Source organism: Hylobates moloch, unplaced genomic scaffold, assembly GCF_009828535.3.
Source record: "Hylobates moloch isolate HMO894 unplaced genomic scaffold, HMol_V3 SCAFFOLD_9, whole genome shotgun sequence".
NCBI classification, from domain to species: Eukaryota; Metazoa; Chordata; class Mammalia; order Primates; family Hylobatidae; genus Hylobates; species Hylobates moloch.
The window spans coordinates 72,987,147-73,014,031 of NW_026652284.1; the positions used below are offsets into that span (position 1 = coordinate 72,987,147).

The window sequence follows — 26,885 nt, forward strand, 5'->3', positions numbered from 1 at the left end:
GCAGAAACTCTACAAGCCAGAAGAGAGTGGGGGCCGATATTCAACATTCTTAAAGAAAAGAATTTTCAACCCAGAATTTCATATCCAGCCAAATTAAGCTTCATAAGTGAAGGAGAAATGAAATACTTTACAGACAAGCAAACGCTGAGTGATTTTGTGACCACCAGGCCTGCCCTAAAAGAGCTCCTGAAGGAAACACTAAACATGGAAAGGAACAACCGGTACCAGCCACTGCAAAAACATGACAAATTGTAAAGACCATCGAGGCTAGGAAGAAACTGCATCAACTAACGAGCAAAATAACCAACTAACATCATAATGATAGGATCATATTCACACATAACAATATTAACTTTAAATGTAAATGGGCTAAATGCTCCAATTAAAAGACACAGACTGGCAAACTGGATAAGGAGCCAGGACCCATCAGTGTGCTGTATTCAGGAAACCCATCTCATGTGCAGAGACACACAGAGACTCAAAATAAAGGGATGGAGGAAGATCTACCAAGCAAATGGAAAACAAAAAAAGGCAGGGGTTGCATTCCTAGTCTCTGATAAAATAGACTTTAAACCAACAAAGATCAAAAAAGACAAAGAAGGCCATTACATAATGGTAAAGGGATCAATTCAACAAGAAGAGCTAACTATCCTAAATATATATGCACCCAACACAGGAGCACCCAGATTCATAAAGCAAGTCCTGAGTAACCTACAAAGGGACTTAAACTCCCACACAATAATAATTGGAGATTTTAACACCCCACTGTCAACATTAGACAGATCAACGAGACAGAAAGTTAACAAGGATATCCAGGAATTGAACTCAGCTCTGCACAAAGTGGACCTAATAGAAATCTACAGAACTCTCCACCCCAAATCAACAGAATATACATTTTTTTCAGCACCACACCACACCTATTCCAAAATTGACCACATAGTTGGAAGTAAAGCACTCCTCAGCAAATGTAAAAGAACAGAAATTACAGCAAACTGTCTCTCAGACCACAGTGCAATCAAACTAGAACTCAGGATTAAGAAACTCACTCAAAAACCGCTCAACTACATGGAAACTGAACAACCTGCTCCTGAATGACTATTGGGTACATAATGAAATGAAGGCAGAAATAAAGATGTTCTTTGAAACCAACGAGAACAAAGACACAACATAGCAGAATCTCTGGGACACATTCAAAGCAGCGTGTAGAGGGAAATTTATAGCACTAAATGCCCACAAGAGAAAGCAGGAAAGATCCAAAATTGACACCCTAACATCACAATTAAAAGAACTAGACAAGCAAGAGCAAACACATTCAAAAGCTAGCAGAAGGCTAGAAATAACTAAAATCAGAGCAGAACTGAAGGAAATAGAGACACAAAAAACCCTTCAAAAAATTAATGAATCCAGGAGCTGGTTTTTTGAAAAGATCAACAAAATTGATAGACCGCTAGCAAGACTAATAAAGAAGAAAAGAGAGAAGAATCAAATAGATGCAATAAAAAATGACAAAGGGGATATCACCACCGATCCCACAGAAATACAATCTACCATCAGAGAATACTACAAACACCTCTATGCAAATAAACCAGAAAATCTAGAAGAAATGGATAAATTCCTCGACAAATACACCCTCCCAAGACTAAACCAGGAAGTTGAATCTCTGAATAGACCAATAACAGGCTCTGAAATTGTGGCAATAATCAACAGCTTACCAACCAAAAAGAGTCCAGCACCTGATGGATTCACAGCCGAATTCTACCAGAGGTATAAGAAGGAGCTGGTACCATTCCTTCTGAAACTATTCCAATCGATACAAAAAGAGGGAATCCTCCCTAACACATTTTATGAAGCCAGCATCGTCCTGATACCAAAGCCTGGCAGAGACATAACCAAAAAAGAGAATTTCAGACCAATATCCTTAATGAGCATTGATGCAAAAATCCTCAATAAAATACTGGCAAACAGAATCCAGCAGCACATCAAAAAGCTTATACACCATGATCAGGTGGGCTTCATCCCTGGGATGCAAGGCTGGTTCAACATATGCAAATCAATAAATGTAATCCAGCATATAAACAGAACCAAAGACAAAAACCACATGATTATCTTAATAGATGCAGAAAAGGCCTTTGACAAAATTCAACAGCCCTTCATGCTAAAAACTCTCAATAAATGACGTATTGATGGGACGTATCTCAAAATAATAAGAGCTATCTATGACAAACCCACAGCCAATATCATACTGAATGGGCAAAAACTGGAAGCATTCCCTTTGAAAACTGGCACAAGACAGGGATGCCCTCTCTCACCACTCCTATTCAACATAGTGCTGGAAGTTCTGGCCAGAGCAATCAGGCAGGAGAAGGAAATAAAGGGTATTCAATTAGGAAAAGAGGAAGTCAAATTGAGGATAATCTTAATTCATACTTTTTTATACAGATACGAAATATTTTGGATAATGTATCTGTCATAAAACACACTCAAATATCTAAGAGTCAATACTAAAATGAGAATTTTTCACTGTACTTCAACTGCCATATAATCATTGGTTAAATAATGTATTCTATTTCAATTCAACTCTCATATTCTTAGAGAATAATACTTCCAGATTTGTATTCAAGTTGATATTAACATTTGAAACTGTATTTATAATAAAAAGACAATATTAAAAGTTATTGTATACCTGGTACTTTTCCAAGCAGTGCATCTGTCATAAATTTAGCATTCTCCTTGTCGACTATGGTATCCAAAAGTGTATACTGCAAAATGTGGTTTTAGTTTACTAAGTGAAAACATTTACAGGAGTGTCTGCTAAGTTCTTTATAACGAAAGCCAGATCATTCCATTGTACCCAAAGAGGTTTTCAACATTTAAATATTTATGGCTTCAAGAGAGATACCTATGCCCACATGATTGTAAAAAATATAAAATATAGAAGTCCCTGACTTCTGAGTACTTACACCTAGTGGAAAAAAAAAAACACAGTTACATAATCTAGATTTTATATGTAGACTGTTTCTTGAACACAACTGATTCTGATTTTGGTTGTATCAGTGATGCAATAACCAAAGTAGCTATTTGACAGTTGCTCATTAAATCGTATGTGGAGAGAAAAACTTGGTAATTCATGCCTATGAAGCCAGTCTGGGGCCTCAATCAAGTCCAATGTCTGAGCCTCCTTACGAACAGGTTCTACTGCATTTTTCTGTGTATGAACTACCCTATTAGTTCTTTATGTGTTTCAGAATTTTAAATTGAAAATCAAACATATTTGATAATGTAATGTGGAAACTGTGCAAACTAGATCACCCCTGAGGTTTGTTGTTACTGTTATTTGCTCTTTGTTGTTGTTGTTAGAATCCCTTTGTTTAGTAACTTTACTGAACTAATTCTATAGAGACTGTATTCAATAGTATACGGTCACTGAAGTCTCTGCACATTTACCTTAGTGGTCATCTGCTGTGGTTTAATGTGTCCCCCAAAATTCATGTTGGAAACTTAATTTCCAGTGCAACAGTTTTGAGAGGTGGGATCTGTAAGAGGAGAGTGGATCATGAGGACTTTGCCCTCATGAATAAATTAATGCCATTATTGTGAGAGTGGGTTAGTTATCATGGAAGTTAGTTCATAATACAAAGATAAATTCAGCTTACTTTCTCATTCTCTCTTGTGCATGCTCTTTTGCCCTTCTGCCTTCGACCATGGGATAATGCATTCACAAGGCGCTTGCCAGATGCAGGCCCCTCAAGCTTAGACTTCCCAGTCTCCACAATTGTAAGAAATAAATATCTGTTCTTTACACATTTGCTAGTAGCAGTTTTGTTATAGCAGTTTTTTTTTTATAGCAGTTTTGTTATAGCAGCACCAAATAGACTAAGACAGAAAACTGGTACCATGAAGTAGGGGTGCTGCTATAAACAAACACCTGGAAACATGGAAGTGGCTTTGGAAATGTGCAATAGGGAGGGGCTGGATGAATTTGAAAGAGCAGGCTAGAAAAACCCTGTATTGCTATGAAGGAAGCATTAAAGGTGATTCTGGGGGTGCTCAGAAGAAATGGTGAGCTGTAAGGAAAGTCTGAATCTTCTTAGGGATTATTTAAGTGGTCATAATCAGAATGTTCACAGAAACATGAAAAGTAAAGGCCATTTCGATGAGGTCTCAGATGGAAATGGGAGACATCTTATTGGGACCTGGGGTAAAGGCTATCCTTGTTATAAATTGGCAAAGAACATGGCTGAATTGCTTCCATGTCAAATACTTTATACGGAAGACAGAATGCACGAGCAATGGACTAAAGCATCTGCCAGAATAAATTTCTAAGCAAATTACTGAAGGAGTTGTATGACTGCCTTTGACCTCATATAGTGAGATGTGCAAAAAAAGGAATGATTAAAAGGTAAAATTTACAATTAAAAGAGAAACAGGAGGAAAAGATTTATAAAACTCTCAGCCTGGCCATGTAAAGAATAAAAAAAAGTGTGCTGAGGAGAGAATACTAAAGGTGTGACCAAGCAACCCTTTGCTAAAGAGATTACTAGGGAGAGAAGGGGACCAGGTGCTATTCATCAGGACAATGAGAGAAAGACCTCAAAGGCATTTTAGAGATCTCTGAGAATGCCCCTCCTAAAATAGATCCAGAAGATCTTAAGGGCAAGGTCTCCAGAGAGGCTTCCAGGGGACCTCTGTATTCACTACCTGGAGTTGCCTTGGGACTCTGTTTCTCACATTCCAGCGCAGCACCCCTCAGCCATGCCAGCTGTGGCTTAAGCAGGCCCAGGTGAGGTTTGTGCTGCAGCTCCAGCGGGCAAAAGGGATAAGTCTTAGCAGGATTCATGCAGTGCTGATTCTGCAGACTTGCTGATTTCATGAGCTGTGGGGCCATGGAGGCCTCCAACTAGACTTCAAAAGATGTTCTTGGACAGCCTAGGGACCCAGGCAGAAACTTGTTGCAGGGATGAAGCCACTGCAGAGAGCCCTGACTAGGGCAATGCCTAGTGAAGCCACAGGAGAAAAGCCACCTCAGAGACTCAAGAATTGTAGAGCTACCAGTGTGCAATTACAGTCTGGGAAAGAACTAGGCAAGACACTCCAACCTGTGAGAGCTGCTGGGTGGTTTGAGCCCAGTAAAGCCATATGAGGAGGGTTGCCTGAGGCCTTGGGGGCCCAATGCCTGCCCCAATGTGACCAGGATATGGGACATGGAGTCAAAGGATATTATGTCCAGCTTTAAGATTTAATGTTGTTTTCCCTGATGGGTTTTGGACTTGCTTGGAATCTGTTACTCCTTTTTTCTTGCCTAGTTCTCCCTTTTGGAATGGGAACGTCTGTGGTATGCTTGTGCCAACATTGCACTTTTTTTTTTTTTTTAGATGTTGTTTCATTCCTGTCTCCCAGGCTGGAGTGCAATGGCACAATCCTGGCTCACTGCAACCTCTGCCTCCCAGGTTCAAGTGATTCTCCTGCCTCAGCCTCCCGAGTAGCTGGGATTACAGGCATGCACCAGCACACCTGGCTAATTTTTGTATTTTTAGTAGAGATGGGGTTTCGCCATACCGGCCAGGCTGGTCTTGAACTCCTGACCTCAGGTGATCCACCCACCTCGGCATCCCAAAGTGCTGGGATTACAGGCATGAGCCACCACGCCCAGCCCCAGCATTGCTCTTTGGAAGTAGATAATTTGATTAATTCCACAGGCTCGCAGATGGAGAGGAATTTGCCTCAAGACGAATGATGCCTTGAGTCTTACCCACATCTGATTTTAAATGAGACTTTGGATTTTGAAATTTTGAGTCGATACTGGAAGGAGGTAAGACTTTTGGGACTACTGGGATGGAATGAATGTATTTTGCATTGTAACAAGGAATGAACTTTGAAGGCCAGGGCTAGAATGCTATAATTTGAATGTGTCCTGAAAAGTTCAGGTTTTGGAAACTTAATTTCCAATTCAACAACATTGAGAGGTGGGATCTTTAAGAGATTATTAGGTCATAAGGGCTCTGCCCTCATGAATGAATTAGTTATCACAGGAGTGAGCTCATGATAAAAGAATGAGCTTGGTCCCTTTCCTCTTGCTCTCTTGTATGTGCTCTTTTGTCCTTTATTCTTCCCCATTAGGATGATGCGTTGACCTTTCCAGACTCCAGAACTTTAAAAAATAGATTTCTTTTCTTTATAAATTACCCAGTCTCAGGTATTCTGTTATAGCAGCACAAAATGGACTAAGACATCATGTAATGACTGGACAGATATTTCCTTAAATGCTTTGAACCACTAAGTCTCTTAATTTTGCTGAGGAGCTGTGTGACTATTTGTGGGTGTGTCTGTATATGTGCATGCGGGTATATGTGTATGTTTTTGTGTTGGGGTACATCTCCATGCTACAATAGAAGTTTATAGTTATGTCTTAGCCTTCACTTCTGCTTGTGAAGAGCCTTAAGTCCACCAAGAGGTAAGAGATTATAGGCTCCTCACATCTTTGATGGGCATGATATAGCCCTGCTGATGCACATGACCTTCTAGATTCTCAGGAATCTGTCAGACCTTTTAAAAAATTCTATGGGCATGTTATTCCCCTGTTTTTGCTTTTAAGTTCTTTGATCAGTCTCATGTTTAACCCCAACTAGTAATGATGCTTCAGGCAGCTGCAACGTTAAACACTTGTTGTTTGTTGTTTTTGTCAAATGCCACAGAGAAAGGGCTCTTCACACAGAATTAGCTCTAAGTAAAGTCAAATAAAGACAAGTTTTGAGAAAGGGGCTTTTCAGTGAGTTTCCAGACTGGTCAAATTGTGACAAGTCTTGAGGATGGGGGCTTTGCATATCTCCAAATGCATTTTGCCTTCTCCAGTGGCTACTATACTAACGTTTTCTGTAACTACTGTAGTTGCAAGGCTGAAGAAAAGAAGATGGCATTAAGACAAGTTAAAGATTGCAGATATTACTGAGATTCACCTGTTTTTCTTGAATAAACACTCCTTAGATGGTTTTAAGATTTTAGTTAATTCTCAGGTTTCTGGAAAACATTGATTTTCATAGTTTTCACCAGTGTTCTCATTGGCTTTATATAAAAGCAGATTTTCAGAGGATTTTACTTTCCATTCAAGAAGTACTTCTCCTCCATAGCTTTACTTTTACTATCATCACATTTAAAGTTAGTATGTTGGATTTTTACATTAATTTTCATTCATTTACAATTTTTATAACCATAAAATAGGATACAATGGCTGAGTCAAACAGAGGTTGCTGCGTAAAAGCTCAGTGTTGGTAATCTATCAGTTATTTCAGGCTGAATGTTTCAAATTCTTTTTTTGTTTTTTACTTAATTTTTGCAGGTACATAATAGGTATATATATATATATATTTATGGGGGTACATGAGCTATTTTGATACAGGCATATAATGCATGATAATCACATCAGGGTAAATGGGGTATCCATCTCCTCCAGAATTTTCCTTTCTTTGTGTTACAAACAATCCGATTATACTACTTTTTTTTTTTTTCCGGAGTCTCACTCTGTCATCAGGCCGGAGTGCAGTGGCACAATCTCGTCTCATTGCAACCTCTGACTCCTGGGTTCAAGTGATTCTCCTGCCTCAGCATCCCGAGTAGCTGGGTTTACAGGCACATGCCACCATGGCCAACTAGTTTTTGTATTTTTAGTAGAGATGGGGTTTCACCATGTTAGCCAGGATGGTCTCAATCTCTTGACCTCGTGATCCACCCACCTTAGCCTCCCAAATCACGCCTGGGATTACAGGCATGAGCCACTGCACTCGGCCTTTTTCATTATTTTTGAATGTACAATAAGTTTTATCAAATACTAGATCTTATTGATTCTTACTATGTTTTTGTACCCATTAACCATTCCCACTCCTTCCACCCCCTCCCCACTACTCTTCCCAGTCTCTGGTAACCATCCTTTTATTCTCTATTTCCATGAGTTCAATTGTTTAAATTTTTTTAGCTCTCACAAATAAGTGAGAAGATGCCAACTTTTTCTTTCTGTACCTGGCTTATTTCACTTGACCTAATGACCTCCAGTTACATCCATGTTGCTGCAAATGACAAGATCTCATTCTTTTTTCATGGATGAACAGTACTTCATTGTGTATAAGTAACACATGTTCTACAGCCATTCATCTATTGATGGACACTTAGGTTGCTTCTAAATCTTGGCTACTGTGAATAGTGCTGCAATAAACGTAGGAGTGTAGATATCTTTTCGGTATCCTGATTTCCTTTCTTTTGCGTATATACTTAGCAGTAGGGTTGCTGGATCATCTGGTAGCTCTATTTTTAGGTTTTTGGGGGAACCTCCAAACCGTTTTCAATAGTGGTTGTACTAATTTACATTCCCACCAACAGTGTATGAGGGTTTCCTCTCCTCCACATCCTCACCAGCATTCGTTCTTGCACCTTTTGGATAAAAGCCATTTTAACTGAGGTTAGACGATATTTCATTGTATTTTTGATTTGCATTTCTCTAATGATTACTGATTTTGAGCACCTTTTCATATACCTGTTTGCTACTTGTATGCTCCTTTTGAGAAATGCCTATTCAGATCTTTTGCCCATTCAAAACTCAGATTATTAAGTCTTTTCCTGTTGGGTTGTTTGAGCTCTTTATGTATTCCAGTTATTAATCCTTTGTTAGATAGTTTGTAAATATTTTCTCCCATTCTGTGGGTTGTCCCTTTCACTTTATTGATGGTTTCCTTTGCTGTTCAGAAGCTTTAATATGATGTAATCCCACTTCTCCATTTTTGCTTTGGTTGTCTGAGCTTGTGAACTACGATTCAAGAAATCTTTACCCAATCCAATTTCCTGGAGAGTTTCCCCAATGATTTCCTTTAGTAGTTTCATAGTTTGAGGTTTAAGTCTTTAATGCATTTTGATTTGATTTTTGTATACGGTAAAAGATAGGGTTCTAGTTGCAGTCTTCTGAATATAGACATCCAGTTTCCACAGCACCATTTTTTGAAGAGACTGTCCATACCTTAATGTATGTTCTTAGCACCTTTGTCAAAAATGAGCTCACTGTAGACGTAAGAATTTGTTTCTGAGTTCTCTATTCTGTTCCACTGGTGTATGTGTCTGGTTTTATCTGAGTACCATGCTGTTTTGGTTACTACAGTTCTGCAGTATAATTTGAAGTCAGTTAATGTGATTCTTCCAGTTTTGTTCTTTTTGCTCAGGATGGCTTTGGCAATTCTGAGGCTTTTTTGTGGTTTGATATAAATGTTAGGATTATTTTTTCTATTTCTGTAAAGAATTTCATTGGTATTTTGATAGAGATTGCATTGAATTTGTAGTTTGCTTTGCATAGTATAAACAATTTAGTGATACTGATTTTTACAATCCATGAACATGGAATATTTTCCCATTTTTTGGTGTTCTCTTCAAATTTTTATCATTGTTTTATAGTTTTCACTATAGAAATCTTTAACTTATTTGCTTAAGTTTATTCCTAGGTATTTTGTTTTATTTGCAGCTATTGCAAATGGGATTATTTTCTCGATTTTTTTTTTCAGACTCTTTGCTATTGTCATATGGAAATCCTACTGATTTTTGTATGTTGATTTTGTACAAAAATCACCTCCAGCAACTATACTGAAATTGCTTTTTAGTTTTAATAGTTTCTCATAAAGTCTTGTTTTTTCCAAATATAAGACCATATCATCTGCAAACAAGGATAATTTGATTTCTTCCTTTCCAATTTGGATGTCCTTTCTTTCTTTCTTTTGTCTCATTGCTCTAGCTATGACTTCCAGCGCCACGTTGAATAACAGGGGTGGAAAGTGAGCAGTCTTGTCTTGTTCCAGATCTTAGAGAAAGGGCTTTCACTTTTTCCCCATTCAATATGATACTAGCTGTGGGTCTGTCATATATGGCTTTTATTATGTTGAGGTATGTTCTTTCTATACACAGTTTTTTTGAGGGGTTTTTATCATGAAGGATGTTAAATTTTATCAAATGCTTTTTCACCATTAGTTGAAATGATCATAGGGTTTTTGTCCTTCATTCTATTGATATGATGTATCACATTGTTTGATTTGCGTATGCTGAATCATCCTTGCACCCCTGAGATAAATCCCACTTGCTCATGATGAATAATATTTTAATGTGTTGTTGGACTTTGGTTTACCAGAATTTGGTTGAGGATTTTTGCATCAATGTTCATCAGGAGTGGCCTGTAGTTTTCTTTTTTTTAACATGTTCTTGTCTGTTTTTGGTATTACAGTAATACTGGCCTTGTAAAATGAGTTTGAAAGTATTCCTCTCTTCCCTATTTTTTGGAAGTTTGAGTAGGATTGGTATTATTTCTCCTTCAAATGTTTGGCAGAATCTAGCCGTGAAGCCATTGGGTTCTGGGCTTTTCCTTGTTGAAAGATGTGTTATGGATTTGATCTCATTATTTGTTACTGTTCTGTTCAGTTTTTGGATTTCTTCATGGTTCAACCTTAGTGAGTTGTATGAGTCTAGGAATTTACCCATTTCCTCTAGGTTAACTAATTTATTGGCATTCAGTTACCCAAAGTAGCTTGTATTTTTTATTTCTGAAATATCACTTATAATGCCTCCTTTTTCATCTCTGATGACATGCACCCCAAGTCCACTGGTTCTGAGCCCAGCAGAGTACCAGGACTTGCCAAGGAATTGCAGTCCTTGTGGCCTAGACTGCCTTTCACGTTTATCTAGGATCCCAGAGTCTTTTAGTCCATGGTGATGGGGCTTGCTGAAACTCAGGTTCGTACCATCAGGATAGAAGACTTTCCTCTGGCTAGGACTAGTCTAAATGCTCCCTCTGTGGGCACCAGCTAAGTTCTTCCCTGTGTGGCTTTCCACTGTGACAGGGCAGCACTGAGTTCCAATTCAAATTCCCACAATCACTGCACTCTCCCTCATGCAAGTGCACAGATTCTCTTTTAACACCACATGGCCAATGATGAAGTACGGGAAAGGGGTGGTTTAGGTGACTCAGATTGTCTTTCAAATCCTCTTCAGTGCCTCTTTCCTTAATACGATGTTAAAGCCAGGTACCGGTTCACCTGTTTATTGCTTCTTATGAAGGTGCTTTTTTTGTGTGAATAGTTGTTCAGTTTGGTGTTCCTGTGGGGGGATGATCACTAGAGGATTCTGTTCAGCCATTTTGCTCATGAGGTTAATTTCTTATATATAGCCTATATTTAAGTAATTTTATAAAATTTCAATGTGAAAATCTGTCCTTTAATTAGTATGTTTAGGTGTTTACATTTAATAAAACTATTGATATGTTTTCATTAAGGTCTAACATTTTTTATTTGTTTCTCTTTGTTCCCTTTGATTTTTATTGCTCTTTCATTTTCCTTCTTATTGTATTACTTGAACACTTTTTAGTATTCAATTTAAATTATGTATTGTGATTTTGACTCTAGATTAATGTTTTAATGGTTGCCCTAGAAATTATAAAATATATACCTAACTTTCCAGACTAACTCAAATCAATTTTTATTCAATTTCCTATTTTTAAATATATTCTAAATTATGTTTAAAATTTTAACATTTTAAAAACTTTAGTAATCCAATACATTTTACATTTTAATGTAATGGAAATAAGAAGTGTATTTATTTTTAGTGTTGGCTTTGCTAATTATTGTTTATATCATTTGACTTTGCTGTGCTCATTTAAGAGCAGCTTTGACATTTGTCATTGGTTATGGAAGTTTTATCCAGACAGTAGATTTTTTAAATAATTCAGGCACTTAAATGTCTACATATAAAGAATTATACAAGTGAATATACTATTGTAGCACAGATGTTTTTGATCATTAAATGCCAGGCAAGACATTGGTGTCCCTGCTTGATGCATGTTCTTATTATAGCCTAATAGTTTTGCAATACAATGTGAAAGGTACCTGCATAGTTAGGAGGATTATTATACTCTGGTTGCTGACATTTTATATTAATAATAAAAACTGCAGGCTATATGTGTCTGTGATTCTGTTGCAGAATAAAATTTCCTATTACTCTTTTCTCATGTTGTGATCAGTTTAATTGAAGAGTATCCTGAAATTGCTAGATCTGTACTATTAATAAGAGAGTTATCATATTTAACTATTTATTTGTATCAATAAATTTTTCTCAATAGTGTGTGATCAAAACAAAGTACAGAAATGAGTATTACGTTCAGGGTGATAACTAATGTGTAAATGAAACAGGTCAAGTGCCTGTTATCCCAAACCTTGTGTAAAAGACAAATAATAAACAAACAAAAATTGTTCAATTTATCAGGTGATAAAAAGCACTAAAAAGAAGAATACAGTTGGCAATGGGCAGACAATGAAAGCGAGATATGTATTGTTTTAGATATGGCCGTCAAAGAAGTCCTCCTTAATAAGATTTTATTTGAGCTTATACTCAAATGAAGTTAGGAAAGAAGCCACGTGGGTAGATGATAGAAGCAATTTCAAATATTGGAAATAGCGAAGTGCAAAGATTCTAAAAACACTAACTCCTAGAAGGAGTTTAACAGATAAGTTGATAAAAAAAAGTCAATTCCTAATGGCAGACTCAGTGATCCAGAACAGACCCTATGTTCATTTTCCAATTTTTGAATACATGGGCTCAAATGATAATGGAAATAGACAGGATCTCCAGCATGGTTCCCCAATATGTGATCTAACAGCTATTTTGTTAATGAGTGTGAAGTAGAACTATTACTCCCTTTCTTTGCTAAAATGGTAAAGAAAAGGAAATGTACACTCCTGGGGGAATTTCAGAGGTTGACTATATGATGAAAAACTTTATATGTGCAGTCACCCTGATTATTTTCACTGGCCTGTTTATTTCCTCACTGTGATTAATTATATCATGGAAACCAACTAAGTACTACTGAAAATTTAAAATTAGAGTAGAATTTTCTTACTGTAGCAGAATAATGAAGTCCCTAGCACATGGTCGTAACTAGCTAATTAATCAAGCCGATGAATTTTTCTCAGGCCTGATCACAGATACTGCAAGAGGCTGTCTGTCCTTACTGGAAAGGACAGCAGTGTACTTACAGTCCTACTGCAGGAGGAGATAAACTCCACACCTCAGTGTTAAAAATATGATTCCCAGAGATTTTAGCTGCTTCACAACCCCACAGTATACCACAATGACAATGATATGATGTAAGTCTTGGAGAAGCCATGCAAAGTGTCTGAGACATCTCATTCAGATATATACATAAGAGAGACAATAATAAACATTCTTTTGAAAGAGGTTTGCTACCTAAGTCTAATTTATGGAGGTCTGCATGTTGGAATTGTCTCCCAGAATTAAAGGTTAACTTGCCACACCCTATTTACCATTACCATCACTAGCAAGCATGGTGCATAGGCTCAACTTCTTAAAAAATAAAAACAACACTCACAACTTGATTATGTTACACATCCATACTTATGATACAACACTCTTCTACTAGGTATATGTTGCAGGGAAACTTGTACATGTAAACCGATGAACAGACATGTCTAAAAATATTCATAGAAGCATAGTTCATAATAGCATTCATAGAAAAAAAAACTGAGAATAATCTATAACTGTCCAAAATCAGGAGACTAGAAGAAAAATACCAGTATATAGAAATAATGGAATGCCATAGGAAATGAATGAACTATATAAACAGCCATGAACAAAAATAAAACTCTAAAACATGATGTTCAGTAGAAGCAAATTTTATAACAATATATACAACATGATTTTATTTATATAAAGATCATCTATATAAACTGACAAAACTGAATGATAGATTACTGGCACAAATTTAAGTGGCAAATACTTAAAGAGAATTAATACAAAATTAATATTGTGGTTATCCATCGGAAAGATGGAGGGCATTGCAATTGCGATGGAGTATATAAGAGGCTTCTCAGCTACTAGTGTATTTTCAATTTTTAACTTGGATGATGGATACATGGTTGTTCATGTTCTTGTGTTTTAAACCTATAGTACTTATTTTATCTATGTAGGGGACCTGAAAAGTTCCTAGAATTGAGTAGAGCATGGGACAATAAAAGGTTCTCCAGTAGATTGCTGTGACAGATACTCTATCTCTTGGGGTCTATGACATGGTAGATTCAATGGAATCTAAAGTACTGTTAGCTAACTGAGTCACAGAAGCATCCCTTAAGCAGGTACGAATAAAAGTGTCAGTCTCTAGGGTTTTGGAACAGTGCCATACCTCCCTTCAGTAAGTAGCATCTGCTAAGAAACAACTCCCGATTTCTACCAAATGGATGGAGAACTGACTACCTTGTCATGAGACTCAGGGATCATCTGGCCTGAGCTACCAGTCATGAACTGGAGGTTATCTGGTTCAATAAACTATAAGATTAGGTATTTTAGCATAAAACGTTTGTACATAGATCTTTATCATATTCTCACACCAGCTAGAAATAGACTGCTATGGTATTAGAGCTATCGTTGAAGATGAACCCAAAGGACAATGAAAAAGAGAAATTGTCCCAGTGGCCAAAATTTGAGTAGTATATTTTGTTCAGTTAACCTGGAAACAGAGGTAACCTAAGAAAAGATACGATACTAGTTCTCCTGAATTGAAAGCTGAGCCAGCCACCTAGGCAGTTTGAATTTTACATACCTATAGGCAAACTAGTAAAATGGGCAATCATAGTGTTGGCTGAGGTAATTTATGCTGGTTATCAAGGTCCGTTGAAATGGTTTGTTAATACATAGCGCATGCCAAAAGGAATATAGGAAGAGGTAAGGAAATTCCTGAGACAAGTCAAGTACTACTTTGACCAATGATAAAATTTAATACAAGTTTTAAATTTTTAAAGGCAAAGACCCTCAGCAAACTAAGGTACTTGAATTAAGAAGGGAAGTCGTAAGTTACAACTACTATGACCAACTAGAGAACTGAGATTGATAGCCTGAACCTATATTTCTTTGCTTGCTCCTAGAATGTAACACTCATCTTCCCCATACAAACAATTTCCCTTTAAAGTCACCATTATCAAAATTTTAAAAACATTTCTTCCTCTTCCTTTAGGCCAAATCACAATAGAATAAAAGGAAGACTACTAACGCGGGTGAAACCTCGTCTCTACTAAAAAAAAAAAAAAAAAAAATTAGCTGGGCGTGGTGGCAGGCGCCTGTGGACCCAGCTACTCGGGAGACTGAGGCAGGAGAACGGCGTGAACCTGGGAGGCGGAGCTTGCAGTGAGCTGAGATCGCCCCACTGTACTCCAGCCTGGGAGACAGAGTGAGACTCTGTCTCAAAAAGAAAAAAAAAATCCTAGACTTAGTGAACAGCAGCTCAAGCTCGATTGGGATATATGTTTGGGTAGCTGTGGGGGATGCTGGAGATATCCTTAGATCATTTTCAGAATTATTTTCATTGTCAATGACAGAAATCCATCTTGAAATAACATGAAAATGGGAGAGAAAGAGATTGAGATTGATTGATTGATTCCAAAAGATAAGGGAAAAGGAAAAGTTTTTGTAGGGATTGACATAAGTTGAAGTTTTCACACTGAAGGACTTTCTCTTTCTACCATCCTTTCTATTTCTTGTTTTTCTCTGGAATCATGGCTATTTCCATCTGTGGCTCACATCCTATAAAACTAAGACCAAAGTGGAATGGATACTTCTGCCTGGGATCATTTTAAACATCGTTCTCATGCCCTAAAAGATCCTACCTTTGTGAATGGTTTCTTCCAATTACGTAAGACTAAGATTCACTTAACAATGTGTGTATAGCTACCAATTCAAGCAAATTTAACAAACCAAACTAGTTCTTCTCTGTGTCCTCCTGTTAAATATGGTTTAAAAATATATACTTGAAAACTCAAGGTAATAATCAACAGAATTTCCTGCTTCAAGTCTTAAACAGGGATTATGAGTATTAACTAAAAGTAAAGTCGTTATTAAAAAGTAAACTTTAACATAAAAGAATTTTCAAATTATTTCTGGAGTTTTTGATAGCAAAGATGGTAGCACACAACTTCATAATTTTTACTTGTGTATACAATACAGACGATCTGTAGTGTCAGCTTTTTAAACAAAATACTTTAAAAGCCATTTTAAGTTATAATTTGTAATTAGTAGCTATTATCTGTTAAAAGTTCCTTTGCTTATATATTCAGTATGAATAAAACATGTTTAACTCTGGCATTAGTGCTGTCCCTATAAAAAAAAACACACATTTATGTACATACAAAGATATCTACTAAAACAAATATTAATATTGATATATAAAAACATATTTAATAAAAATAATAACTATTTAAATACCTTATTGTTATCATTTACCATTCCTCATATTACACTATTTTAGGGATGGATACAGTCATTTATATGTTCTAAAAAGTTATCTATGCCAGAAATTATTTCATATTTAAAGCAATCATTTTAACTGTGACATGGTTTTTCATGGGAGCTTCCTTAGTTTAAATAAAAAAAAAAATAGATTACTTTACTGCTTTTGGCTTTTTGCTGTTCAATTCCTTACCCTTGCCCAGAAACAAGACTACATCTTTGCCCTTTGTTGATATTGCTGCTCAAGCTCATTATCACGTGAATATCTGGTTATTGTTTTATAAATGTTCATTTTCTAGAAGCTCACTCTTTCTTTCTTTCTCAACAGTCGACTTTACACTAGCCACACTCATTATCATCATGTGGCAGTACTGCTCTTCCTCTGCCTTTGCTGCTTTAAAAATTAATGCACTGTTATTTTCTGAATACTGCATAAGCTGCTTATGAGTACATTATGCTATCAAGCAAGCACATGCAGAAAAGCTTCCTAAACTGTTATTCTTTCAATGAAAATACAGCTGGTTCTGCTTCAAAGGCACATCTTTTCACCTGCAAATGGACTTGCTCCTGCACTTATTCCTCAATTCATTGTCTTTTATTTGTGTCTAGAAATCTTTAATTGCTTTTAATTAGAAAAAGTAAATTCAGTGCTTTAATCTTGCAAATACATTCAATCATAATTCTGTCTGGGATGAATACCAAGTTCTATTCACTGTCTGATCTCTATAACAAAGATATATAATTTATTGTCCATTTATATAGACCACACCAATTAAGATACAATAGAAAAGCGGAGAGATAAGAGTCAAAATATTTGAAAAGAAAAATTTGCAATCTAAATTTAATTACTCAAATGAATTATTGGAAGATGAGTTATTTACAGCATGCCAAAAATACTGGCAAATGATATTTGGTAATCGACAATAAAGACTTTTATATTTCCTTCAACATTTTTAGAATAAATCTCATCAAATGCTTCAAATCCCTCCTCCCTTCGTCAAAAAGCAATACACTACTTGGAATCTTACTTTTCTTGTATGACCTAAGTTACATATAAAAGTAACACAATTTGTCATATGAAGTAAATTCGCAACTGCCATATGAACACAATTTTTAGTTATCATATTGCAAACTACAAATATCTAAAGAAGACTAATTACAAAACTAGGGGTCAATAGTCTTTCATATGGAATCTTGTTAAAAAAAACTCTAGTAACTATGTCAGTAAACAAATGGCCTGCATTTTAAAACCTTCAAGATGAATAAAATTACAAATGCTCACAGGAAAATAACTAGGTAAAAAATTAACCAATCAAACTGATAAAATGAAAATAACTACAAAGCCAGAAATAGTCCAGTAGATTACCATCAGCATAATGTACCTTTACATTTAATAAATCGTGCAAAGGATAACAATTTCCTTAAAGAAAAAAAGCAAGTATTATCTACAAAAGTAAACTATGCAAAAAGTAAAACTTTTCTCAGAATTATTTGGAGATATCTAGAATATAGAGAGCAGGCTGGTAAATTCATCATTGAAAATAAAAATCTCGTGCAAAATTTTCATTTTAATTTTGTTATAGAAACAATTCAAACCAATGATAATTTTTCAATACTGGGACATAACAGCTTGTCATACATTACCATTACAGAAAACACATCATCATTTAACACCACATTAAGTACTAAGAAACAAGCACTAAGCTTAGAGCTGCTAAAGATAAACCAAGTTGCTCATAAAATAGAAATTAATTTCCAAGAAAATTAATATTAAAATGCTAACCAAGCAAAAGTTATACATGGAGGGGAATTATAGTTAAATAGAAGATGTTATAAATAATATCAACTTTGGAGTTTGCAATTAGTGCACAAAAAAGTCCACAAACATTTAAGAAGTGGTTATATCCAAGGTACCCATGGGGATGTAGAGAAGTAAAAGAAAGACAAACAACAAAAAGAATAACAGGGAACCTAAAACTCAAAATTAAGAAAAATTAAACAACAACATATTTCAGTAAGTATTCAATTTAGTTAAACATACTATTTCAAGAAAAATGATAAAATATTCAAATTAATGTAAACAGGTAAGGTTAAACAAAGGGTATATAAAATTGTAATCATCTAAGAATTAGGACAGTTGCTTTATTGATTATTTAAATATTTATTAAGTACCTTCTGTGAACATCATTAGAGATGCCAACAAAAATTAGATGGAGCTTCTGTCTTCAAGAATATTTAAATTCTAGTAAGTACAATTTAAAAAAATGTGAAAGATAGGAGAAAGTAATCACATTTAGAAATTTAAAAATCCTTATTGTCTGGGTTAAATAAGGATATTAATATACTTTATTAAGTCAACTATGAAAACTTGAGAATCTCCTCTCCCTTTCCCAAAACAAGGAAAGAAAAGAAAAAAAGGAATGGAAAATGTTGAAAATTTGAAGAATGAAAAAGAAAACATAGTCAAAAATTTCAAGAAAAAAGGTTAGAGTGGAGATTAGCAAAGGAAAAATCACTACAAATGAAAAACATAAATAAAAATGTGAAAATATATCAAGATTTTTAATTCATAGTAAATTATATAGAATTAAATTTGCTTGCTTGAAAACAAAGATTCTCCAGCTATATTGAAAAATCAGTTATATCATTAATTTATAGATTAAAATAAAGGGATAAGAAAAATACCAGAATACTTAACAAAATAACAAAAAGTATTTTACCAATATTAATATAAAACAAAAAGAAGTCTAAACAGAAACTTCATAAGAACTTTATAAATAAAAAGGTCACTATATAATAGAAAAGGGGAAATCATCATAAATATATACCAATTTACAAATGCTAAGCAATGAAAACATAGCTTCAAATATATAAAGCAAAAACTGATAGCATTACAAGAATTGAAAACTATAGTCTTAGGGTATTTTAATTCTCATTTTTCACAAAATGACAGCTAAAATATATAAAAAGTACACAATAGAATTGAAAACTATAATTAATATAAGTAGTACTGAATCCTAATGTTAGAGAATACCTATTCCTTTCAAGCACGGGGAATGTTAACAAAATTGACTGCATACTAATTCAGACAGGAAATACTAATATCAAAAACTGATATCACACACAAAACATTGTCGGTACAAGAAACAAGGCTAAAAATCAATTTGAGAAAAAGTAAGAGTGGAGCTTTTGAATGTTATTAAAGTTAAGCTATTATCAGCTTAAAATAGACTGTTACGTTTTATGGAAGCCTCATGATAACCACAAAGAAAAAAAACTAATAATAGATACAGAAAAGATAAACAAAAAAACTAATATTAGATTCAGAAGAGACAAATAGAAAGAATCAAAGTATACCACAACAAAAATTATCAAATTGCAAAGACGATACCAAGCGAGGAAGAGAGGAACAAAAGAAATACAAAACAGACAGGAAACAATTAACAAAAAATGACAACAAAAAGCCCTTACTATCAAAAATTACTCTAAGTGTAAATATATTGAACTGACCAATCAAAAGATATAGAGTGCCTCAATGGATAAAAAAAGGTTCAGTTATATGCTGTCTATAAAAGACTAGCTTTAGATTTAATGACACACACAGGCCGAAAGTAAAGAGATGGAAAAAGATATTCCATGCAAATAGTAACCCAAAAACAGCAGGAGTAGCTATACCTATACCTGACTAAGTAGAATTTAAACCAAAAACTGTTACAAGAGATGAAGAAGGTCATTACATAATGATAAATGAATTAACTTAACAGGAAGATATAACGATTATAAATAAAAAAATACAATATATGCATGTGTGTACATAAATAAATATACATATATACATATATACATGTGTATATACGTACATACATGTATATGTATATATACATATCTACATACACAAGTATATATGTATATACGAGTGTACATATATATGTATATGTGTGTGTAGACATATATATATATGCACCCAACATCAAAGAATCTAAATACATAAAACAACCATGGAACTGAAGAAATAGAAAGCAATACCATAATAGTAGTCAAAAATGGATAGATTATTGAGACAAAAAACTCAAGAAAAAAACAGATTTAAACAATACTACAGAACAAATGGACTTAACAAATATATACAGAACATTCCAAACAAAAGTAACAACATACATATTCTTCTCAAGTGTACACTAACATTCTCCAGGAAAAATCACATGCTAGGTCACAAAGTAAGTTTTAACAAACTTAAGAAGACTGAAATCATTCCAAGTATCTTTTATGAGCACAATAGAATAAAACTAGAAATCAATAACAAAAGGAAAATGGGAAATTCGCAAATACACGAAAAGTAAACAAGGAACCCATGAACAATCATTCAGTAAAAGAAATCAAATGGAAAATAAGAAAATGTTTTGAAAGGAATGAAAATGAAAACACAACATAACAAAATTAATGGGATGCAGCAAAGGTAGTACTGAGAAAAAAGTTTATTAACAATAAACAACTACATTTAGAAAGAAATATCTCAAACAACCTAACTTTATACCTCAAAAAATTAGAAAAAGAACAACCCTAAGCACGAAGTTGCCAGGAAAAAGCAAAATAGTAAAGATTCTGGCAGAAATAAATGAGATAGAGAATAGCAAAACCATGTGGGAAAAATCAATGAAACTCATCACACAGGAAATAGCAGACATTACAACTGATGCCACAGAAATGAAAAAGATCATAAGGGGCATTTAGAAACAATTATACACCAACAATTTGAATAAACTAGAAGAAATGGGTAAGTTCCTAAAAATATGCAACCAAGTAAGAATGAATCAAGAAGAAATAGAAAGCCTGAAAACTAGTAACAAATGAGACTGAATCAATAGTCAGAAACTTCCCAATAAAGAAAAGCCCAGTACTAGATGACTTCAATTCTATGAAACATCAAAAAAATCCTTCTGAAAGTCTCCCAAAATATGGAAAAAGAGGGAACACCTTCAAACTCATTTTATAAAGCTAGCCAGCGTTACCTTGATTTGAATGCCAAAGACACTGCAACAAAAGAAAACTACTGACCACTATTCTCTTATGAACATAAAACAAAAATCCTCAAGAAAATATTAGCAAACAAAATTCAACAGCACATAAAAGAGATCATATACAATGACCAAGTGGGATTTATCCCTGGGCTATAAGGATGGTTCAACATATGATAAAGTACATTAACAGAATGAAGAATAAAAATCACATGATGATCTCAACAAATGGAGAAGAAGCATTTAACAAAAAGTTCACCAGGAACTTAAACAAATATACGAGAAAAAAACAACTCCATCAAAAAGTGGGCAAAGAATATGAACAGACACTTCTCAAAAGAAGACATTTATGTGGCCAACAAACATATGAAAAAAAGCTCAGCCTTACTGGTCATTAGAGAAATGCAAATCAAAACCACAGTGAGACACCATCTCATGCCAATTAGAATGGCAATCATTAAAAAGTCAGGAAACAACAGATGCTGGAGAGGATGTGGAGAAATAGGAATGCTTTTACACTGTTGGTGGGAGTGCCAATTAGTTCAACCATTTTAGAAGACATTGTGGTGATTCCTCAAGGATCTAGAAGCAGAAATATCATTTGACCAAGCAATTCCATTACTGAGTATATACCCAAAGGATTATAAATCATTCTACTATAAAGATACATCCACACTTATGTTTACTGAATCACTATTCAAAATAGCAAAGACTTGGAACCAACCCCAATGCCCATCTATGATAGACTGCATAATGAAAATGTGACACACATACACCATGGAATACTATGCAGCCATAAGAAAGAATGAGTTTATGTCCTTTGCAGGGACATGGATGAAGCTGGAAACCATCATTCTCAGCAAACTAACACAGGAACAGAAAACCAAACACCGCATGTTCTCATGCATAAGTGGGGGTTGAACGTGGAGAACATATGGGCACAGGGAGGGGAACATCACACAAGAGGGTCTGTCGGGGGTGGGGTGTAAGGGAAAGGATAGCATTAGGAGAAATACCTAATATAGATGACGGGTTGATGGGTGCAAGCAAACCACCATGGCACATGTATACCTATGTAACAAACCTGCATGTTCTGCACATGTATCCTAGAACTCAAGGTATAATAAAAAATAAAATTCAGCACCATTTCTTGATAAAAATTCTCAATAAATTAGATATAGAATGAATGTCCCCCTTCTTTTTTTCTAGTAGTTTTATGTCTTATATTTGCCTTTAATTCATTTTTATTTCTTGACATTGGTCTTGGCAATGATTTCTTGGATGTAACACTAAAGAACAGGCAACTGAAGCAAAAACAAACAAGTGAGACTAAATTAAACCAAAAATCTTCTGCATGGCATAAGGAGCAATGAACAAAATAAAAAGGTAATCTATAAAATGGGAGAAAATATTTGTACATCATGTATTTGAGAAACAGTTAAATCAAATTATATAAGGAACTTATATTTTACAATAGTAAAAAAGACAACTTGATTGAACACAGCTGACTAGAAAATGGTCAAAAGATCTGAATAGACATTTCACCAAAGAAAATGAAGAAAATGACAAACGGGTACATGGAAAAGTCCTCAACCTCCCTAATTATCAGAGAAGTGCTAATCCAACCACAATAAGATAATGTCTCACACCTGTTAGGATGACTATGTTAAAAACAAAACAAAACATAATAAATGTTAGTGAGGATATAGAAAAGAGAAAATCCTTGTATATTCTTAGTAGAAATGGAAAAAAATAGTATGGAGGTTTCCTCTAAAATTAAAAATATAACGACTATATGACCCAGCAATCTCTCTCCTAGGTATATACCCAAAGAAAATAAAATCTCCACATTTTAGAGTTACCACGTTCACTGCAGCATTATTCACAATAGCCAAGACATGGAAATAACCTAAGTGTCCACAGACAGATGGCGGGATCAAGAAATTATTTTATACATATATAAAAATATATTTCACCCTTTAAAAAGGAGGTCCTGCCATTTGGGAAAACATGGATGAAAATGGAGGACATTATGCTAAGTGAAGTAGGCCAGACAAAGAAAGAAAAATACTGCATGATCTCTCTTATCTTTTCAATCTTAAAAAACGGGTGTCAAATATGCAGAAAAAGAGAGTGGAATGGTGTTACCAGAGTTGGAGGGAAGGGGAAATGCAGAGATGTAGGTCAAGGGTATAAAGTTGCAATTATGTAGGATGAATAAACCATAGATCTAATATACCACATGAGAACTACAGTTAATAATATTGTATTGTACACTGGATATTTGCTGAGAGTAGATTTTAGGACTCTTACCACACACTGAAAAGGTACTATGTGAGATGATGCATATTTTAATTGGTTTGACTGTAGTAATCATTTACTGTGTGTGTGTACGTGTATATGTGTGTGTATAGCAAAACGTCATGTTGTACACCTTAAATATGTACTATAAATGTTCTTTTTTTTTTTTTGAGATGGAGTCCCACTCTGTCACCCAGGCTGTAGTGCAGTAGCACGATCTCTGCTCACTGCAAGCTCTGCCTCCCGGGTTCACGCCATTCTCCTGGCTCAGCCTCCCAAGTAGCTGGGACTACAGGCGCCCGCCATGACGCCCGGCTAATTTTTTTACTTTTATTTTTTTATTTTTAGTAGAGACAGGGTTTCACCATGTTAGCCAGGATGGTCTCGATCTCCTGACCTTGTAATCCACCTGCCTCGGCCTCCCAAAGTGCTGGGATTACTGGCGTAAGTCACTGTGCCCGGCCCGTACTATAAAAATTCTTGATTGGCTATATGTATTTTAAATATTTTTTACTTTGTTTGCATGTCTTTTGTTTTTCAGAAATATATTTTGCTTTATAGAGCATACTTTTTGTGTCTTATTTATGAAATAGATATATACTATATTTTGGTATCAATTATTTATATTTATTTTCTGACTTCTAATGTAACTTATTTGTTTATCCTTTAGTTATTTAGAAGTGTTATTTTTATTAATTTATTTTGTATTTCCAAAGCAATGGTAGAGATGGAAAAAAAGTGCACTAAAGGAGAGGGTTGGGTGAAGAAGGGGAAGTTACCTTTTTGCTTCTAACTAATTTCTAATTTACTACATTTGATTTAAAAATGCAGTTATAGGATATTGATTCTTCACAACTTGGGATACTTTCTTTATGACTTAGTATGTAGGTAGGTAATTTTTTAGAAATACTCCACGTATCCTTGAAAAGAAAATCCTGCACCTAGAGCTTAATTTAAAATAGATAAGCTTCCTGTTATCTTCCTGTGCTAAGTGAGCTTTTCTAGTCCACAGTTCTACTAGGGTAGTATCTCTTTGAGGGTCCAAGTATATTTGGGAGTCTCAATTCCATCTACAAATCCTTATTTCCAGTCTTCCTTAATCCTTCTTTCACATATGACCCCTGGAGAATTCTCTTTCTTTTTTTCTGAACTCAGGTTTCCATATAAAAGAACATTTGTTCTACTTTATTTAGCATATTTTACAGGAGAATTTTGAAGTTATCAAATTATTGCCAATAAGAGTCAACAGAATTAAAAGTTATAATATGTATACAAAGGAATGATTAAATGGATTATAAAATCAAAAATGCTGATTATATAAAAGCATTGAGCCTAAAGAATATTTATTTTTTATTAATTTATTATTAAATTAATTAAAATTATAAGAGGACAGAAAAATTGTAAGTACACGAAGTTCATATCTTTACTGGTAAGCAGGACTGCATTTAATTTTGCTTCCATAAAACTCTATAAAGTCCTTTTTCACTCATATATTTCTGTGTATCATATGCATTAGAGAAAATTTATTTTCTTAATATACATAATTGTGTTTTTATCTTAATTAATAGGAGTGTATCAAAGATAATTCATTGCTTACCAATTTGTTTTCTGTACTGATCAACAGGAAGTTTTATAGTAGAAGCATCTTTTCTACCCATCTTTGATCTCCAAAATGCCTGCTGAAAAGAAAACAATTATAATGAAAATTTTTTTAAAAAGGAGTATCTATAAAATCCAGAAAGTTTATTCTATAAAATTCATTTTTAAAGCAATGAGTACAAATACCTTTGACTTATTTCCATTAAATATTCATAAAGAAAACAAAATTCTTTTAAATAAATTATCAATGATACAATTGCTGGTAATTAAATTTCTCAATCATTTGTTTTTGATAACATTCATCTTATCAAGTACTATCAGTGTTCCATTAAACCATATTGTTAAATAACATTATCTGTAAATATGAAAATCATGTAGTATTTACTTAGATAGGTTGGGGCTTTTGGCATGCTTTTGGCAACATGTTTATTTCCAAGTATATATAGTTTGGATATATACTTACTATGTTACATTAAAAGTAAGGCTAAAGTTTGAATCTCAAGTATTTTGTATTTTATTTTAAAAAGCATGACATATACATACAAAGCAGATGAATTTCAGTTCTAGTTCTGCCCCTCTTAATGTAAACAATAAAAACTACTACCATTTATTAATATTTTCATGCTTATTACATTATATGCACTGTTCGATTTAATCAGCCTATTTATATTGATATACAATACTTGTACCTACTTTGGGTGGATATATGTAGTATTTTGATACCTGTATACAATGAGTAATGGCCAGTTCAGAATAATTGGGATATCCATCACCTCATTTACACGTTCTTTGTGTTGGGAGCAAAACAAATCTTCTAAGTATTTAGAAATATATAATAAATTATTGTTAATCATAATTTTCCTACTGTACTACTGATTACTAGAAATTATTCCTTCTATCTAACTGCATTTTTGTATCCTTTAACCAACTTCTCTACCCTTCTACCCACTTCCCATCCCTGGCTCTGGTAGCCATTATTCTACTCTCTACCTCCATGAGATCCACTTTTTCAGCTCTCACAAATGAGTGAGTACAAGCAATATTTGTCTTTCAGTGCCTGGCTTATTTCTCTTAACATAATGACCTTCAGTTCCATCCATGTTGCTGCAAATGGCAGAGTTTCATTTTTAAGGCTGAATAATATTCCATTGTGTATAGAGACAACATTTTTGCTATCCATTCATCTACTGATGGATGCTAAGGTTGATTCCATATCTTGGTTATTGTGAATAATGCTGCAATGAACGTGAGAGTTCAGGTATGTCTTCCATATACTGATTTCCTTTCTTTTGGATATATACCCAGGAGTAGGATATCTGGATCATATGGTAGTTCTATTTTTAGTTTATTGAGGAACCTCCATATTGTTTTCCATAATGGTGTACCAATTTACATTTTCACCCACAGTGTATGACCATTCCCTTTTTTCTCCACATCCCCACCAACACTTGTTATTTTTTGTCTTTCTGTAACTAGGATGAGATGATATCTCATTGTGCTTTCAGTTTGGATTTCCCTAATGATTAGTGATGTTGAGAATGTTTTTCATATACCTGTTGGCCATTTGTGTCTTCTTTTGAGAAATGTCTATTCAGATCTTTTGCCGATTTTTAATTGAATTGTGTTTTGCTATTGAGTTGTTTGAGCTCCTTATATATTCTGGGTATT

At 34.5% G+C, this 26,885-nt stretch overlaps 1 protein-coding gene across 12 annotated transcripts in view; it reads right to left on the reverse strand.

Annotated features, from left to right (window-relative positions):
• The window catches only part of TRIQK (triple QxxK/R motif containing), an 86,130-nt gene that overhangs the window by 11,693 nt on the left and 47,552 nt on the right, over positions 1 to 26,885 (reverse strand). For 7 of the 12 annotated variants that reach the window (XM_032760033.2, XM_032760030.2, XM_058444489.1 and 4 more), the window contains one exon: positions 25,216 to 25,297. In XM_032760033.2, the coding sequence (XP_032615924.1) occupies positions 25,216 to 25,276 (61 nt within the window). In that variant the 5' untranslated portion in view covers positions 25,277 to 25,297. The remainder of the gene's footprint in view (positions 1 to 25,215; positions 25,298 to 26,885) is intronic. The other 5 variants (XM_032760034.2, XM_058444490.1, XM_032760032.2 and 2 more) reach the window with 1 other exon arrangement.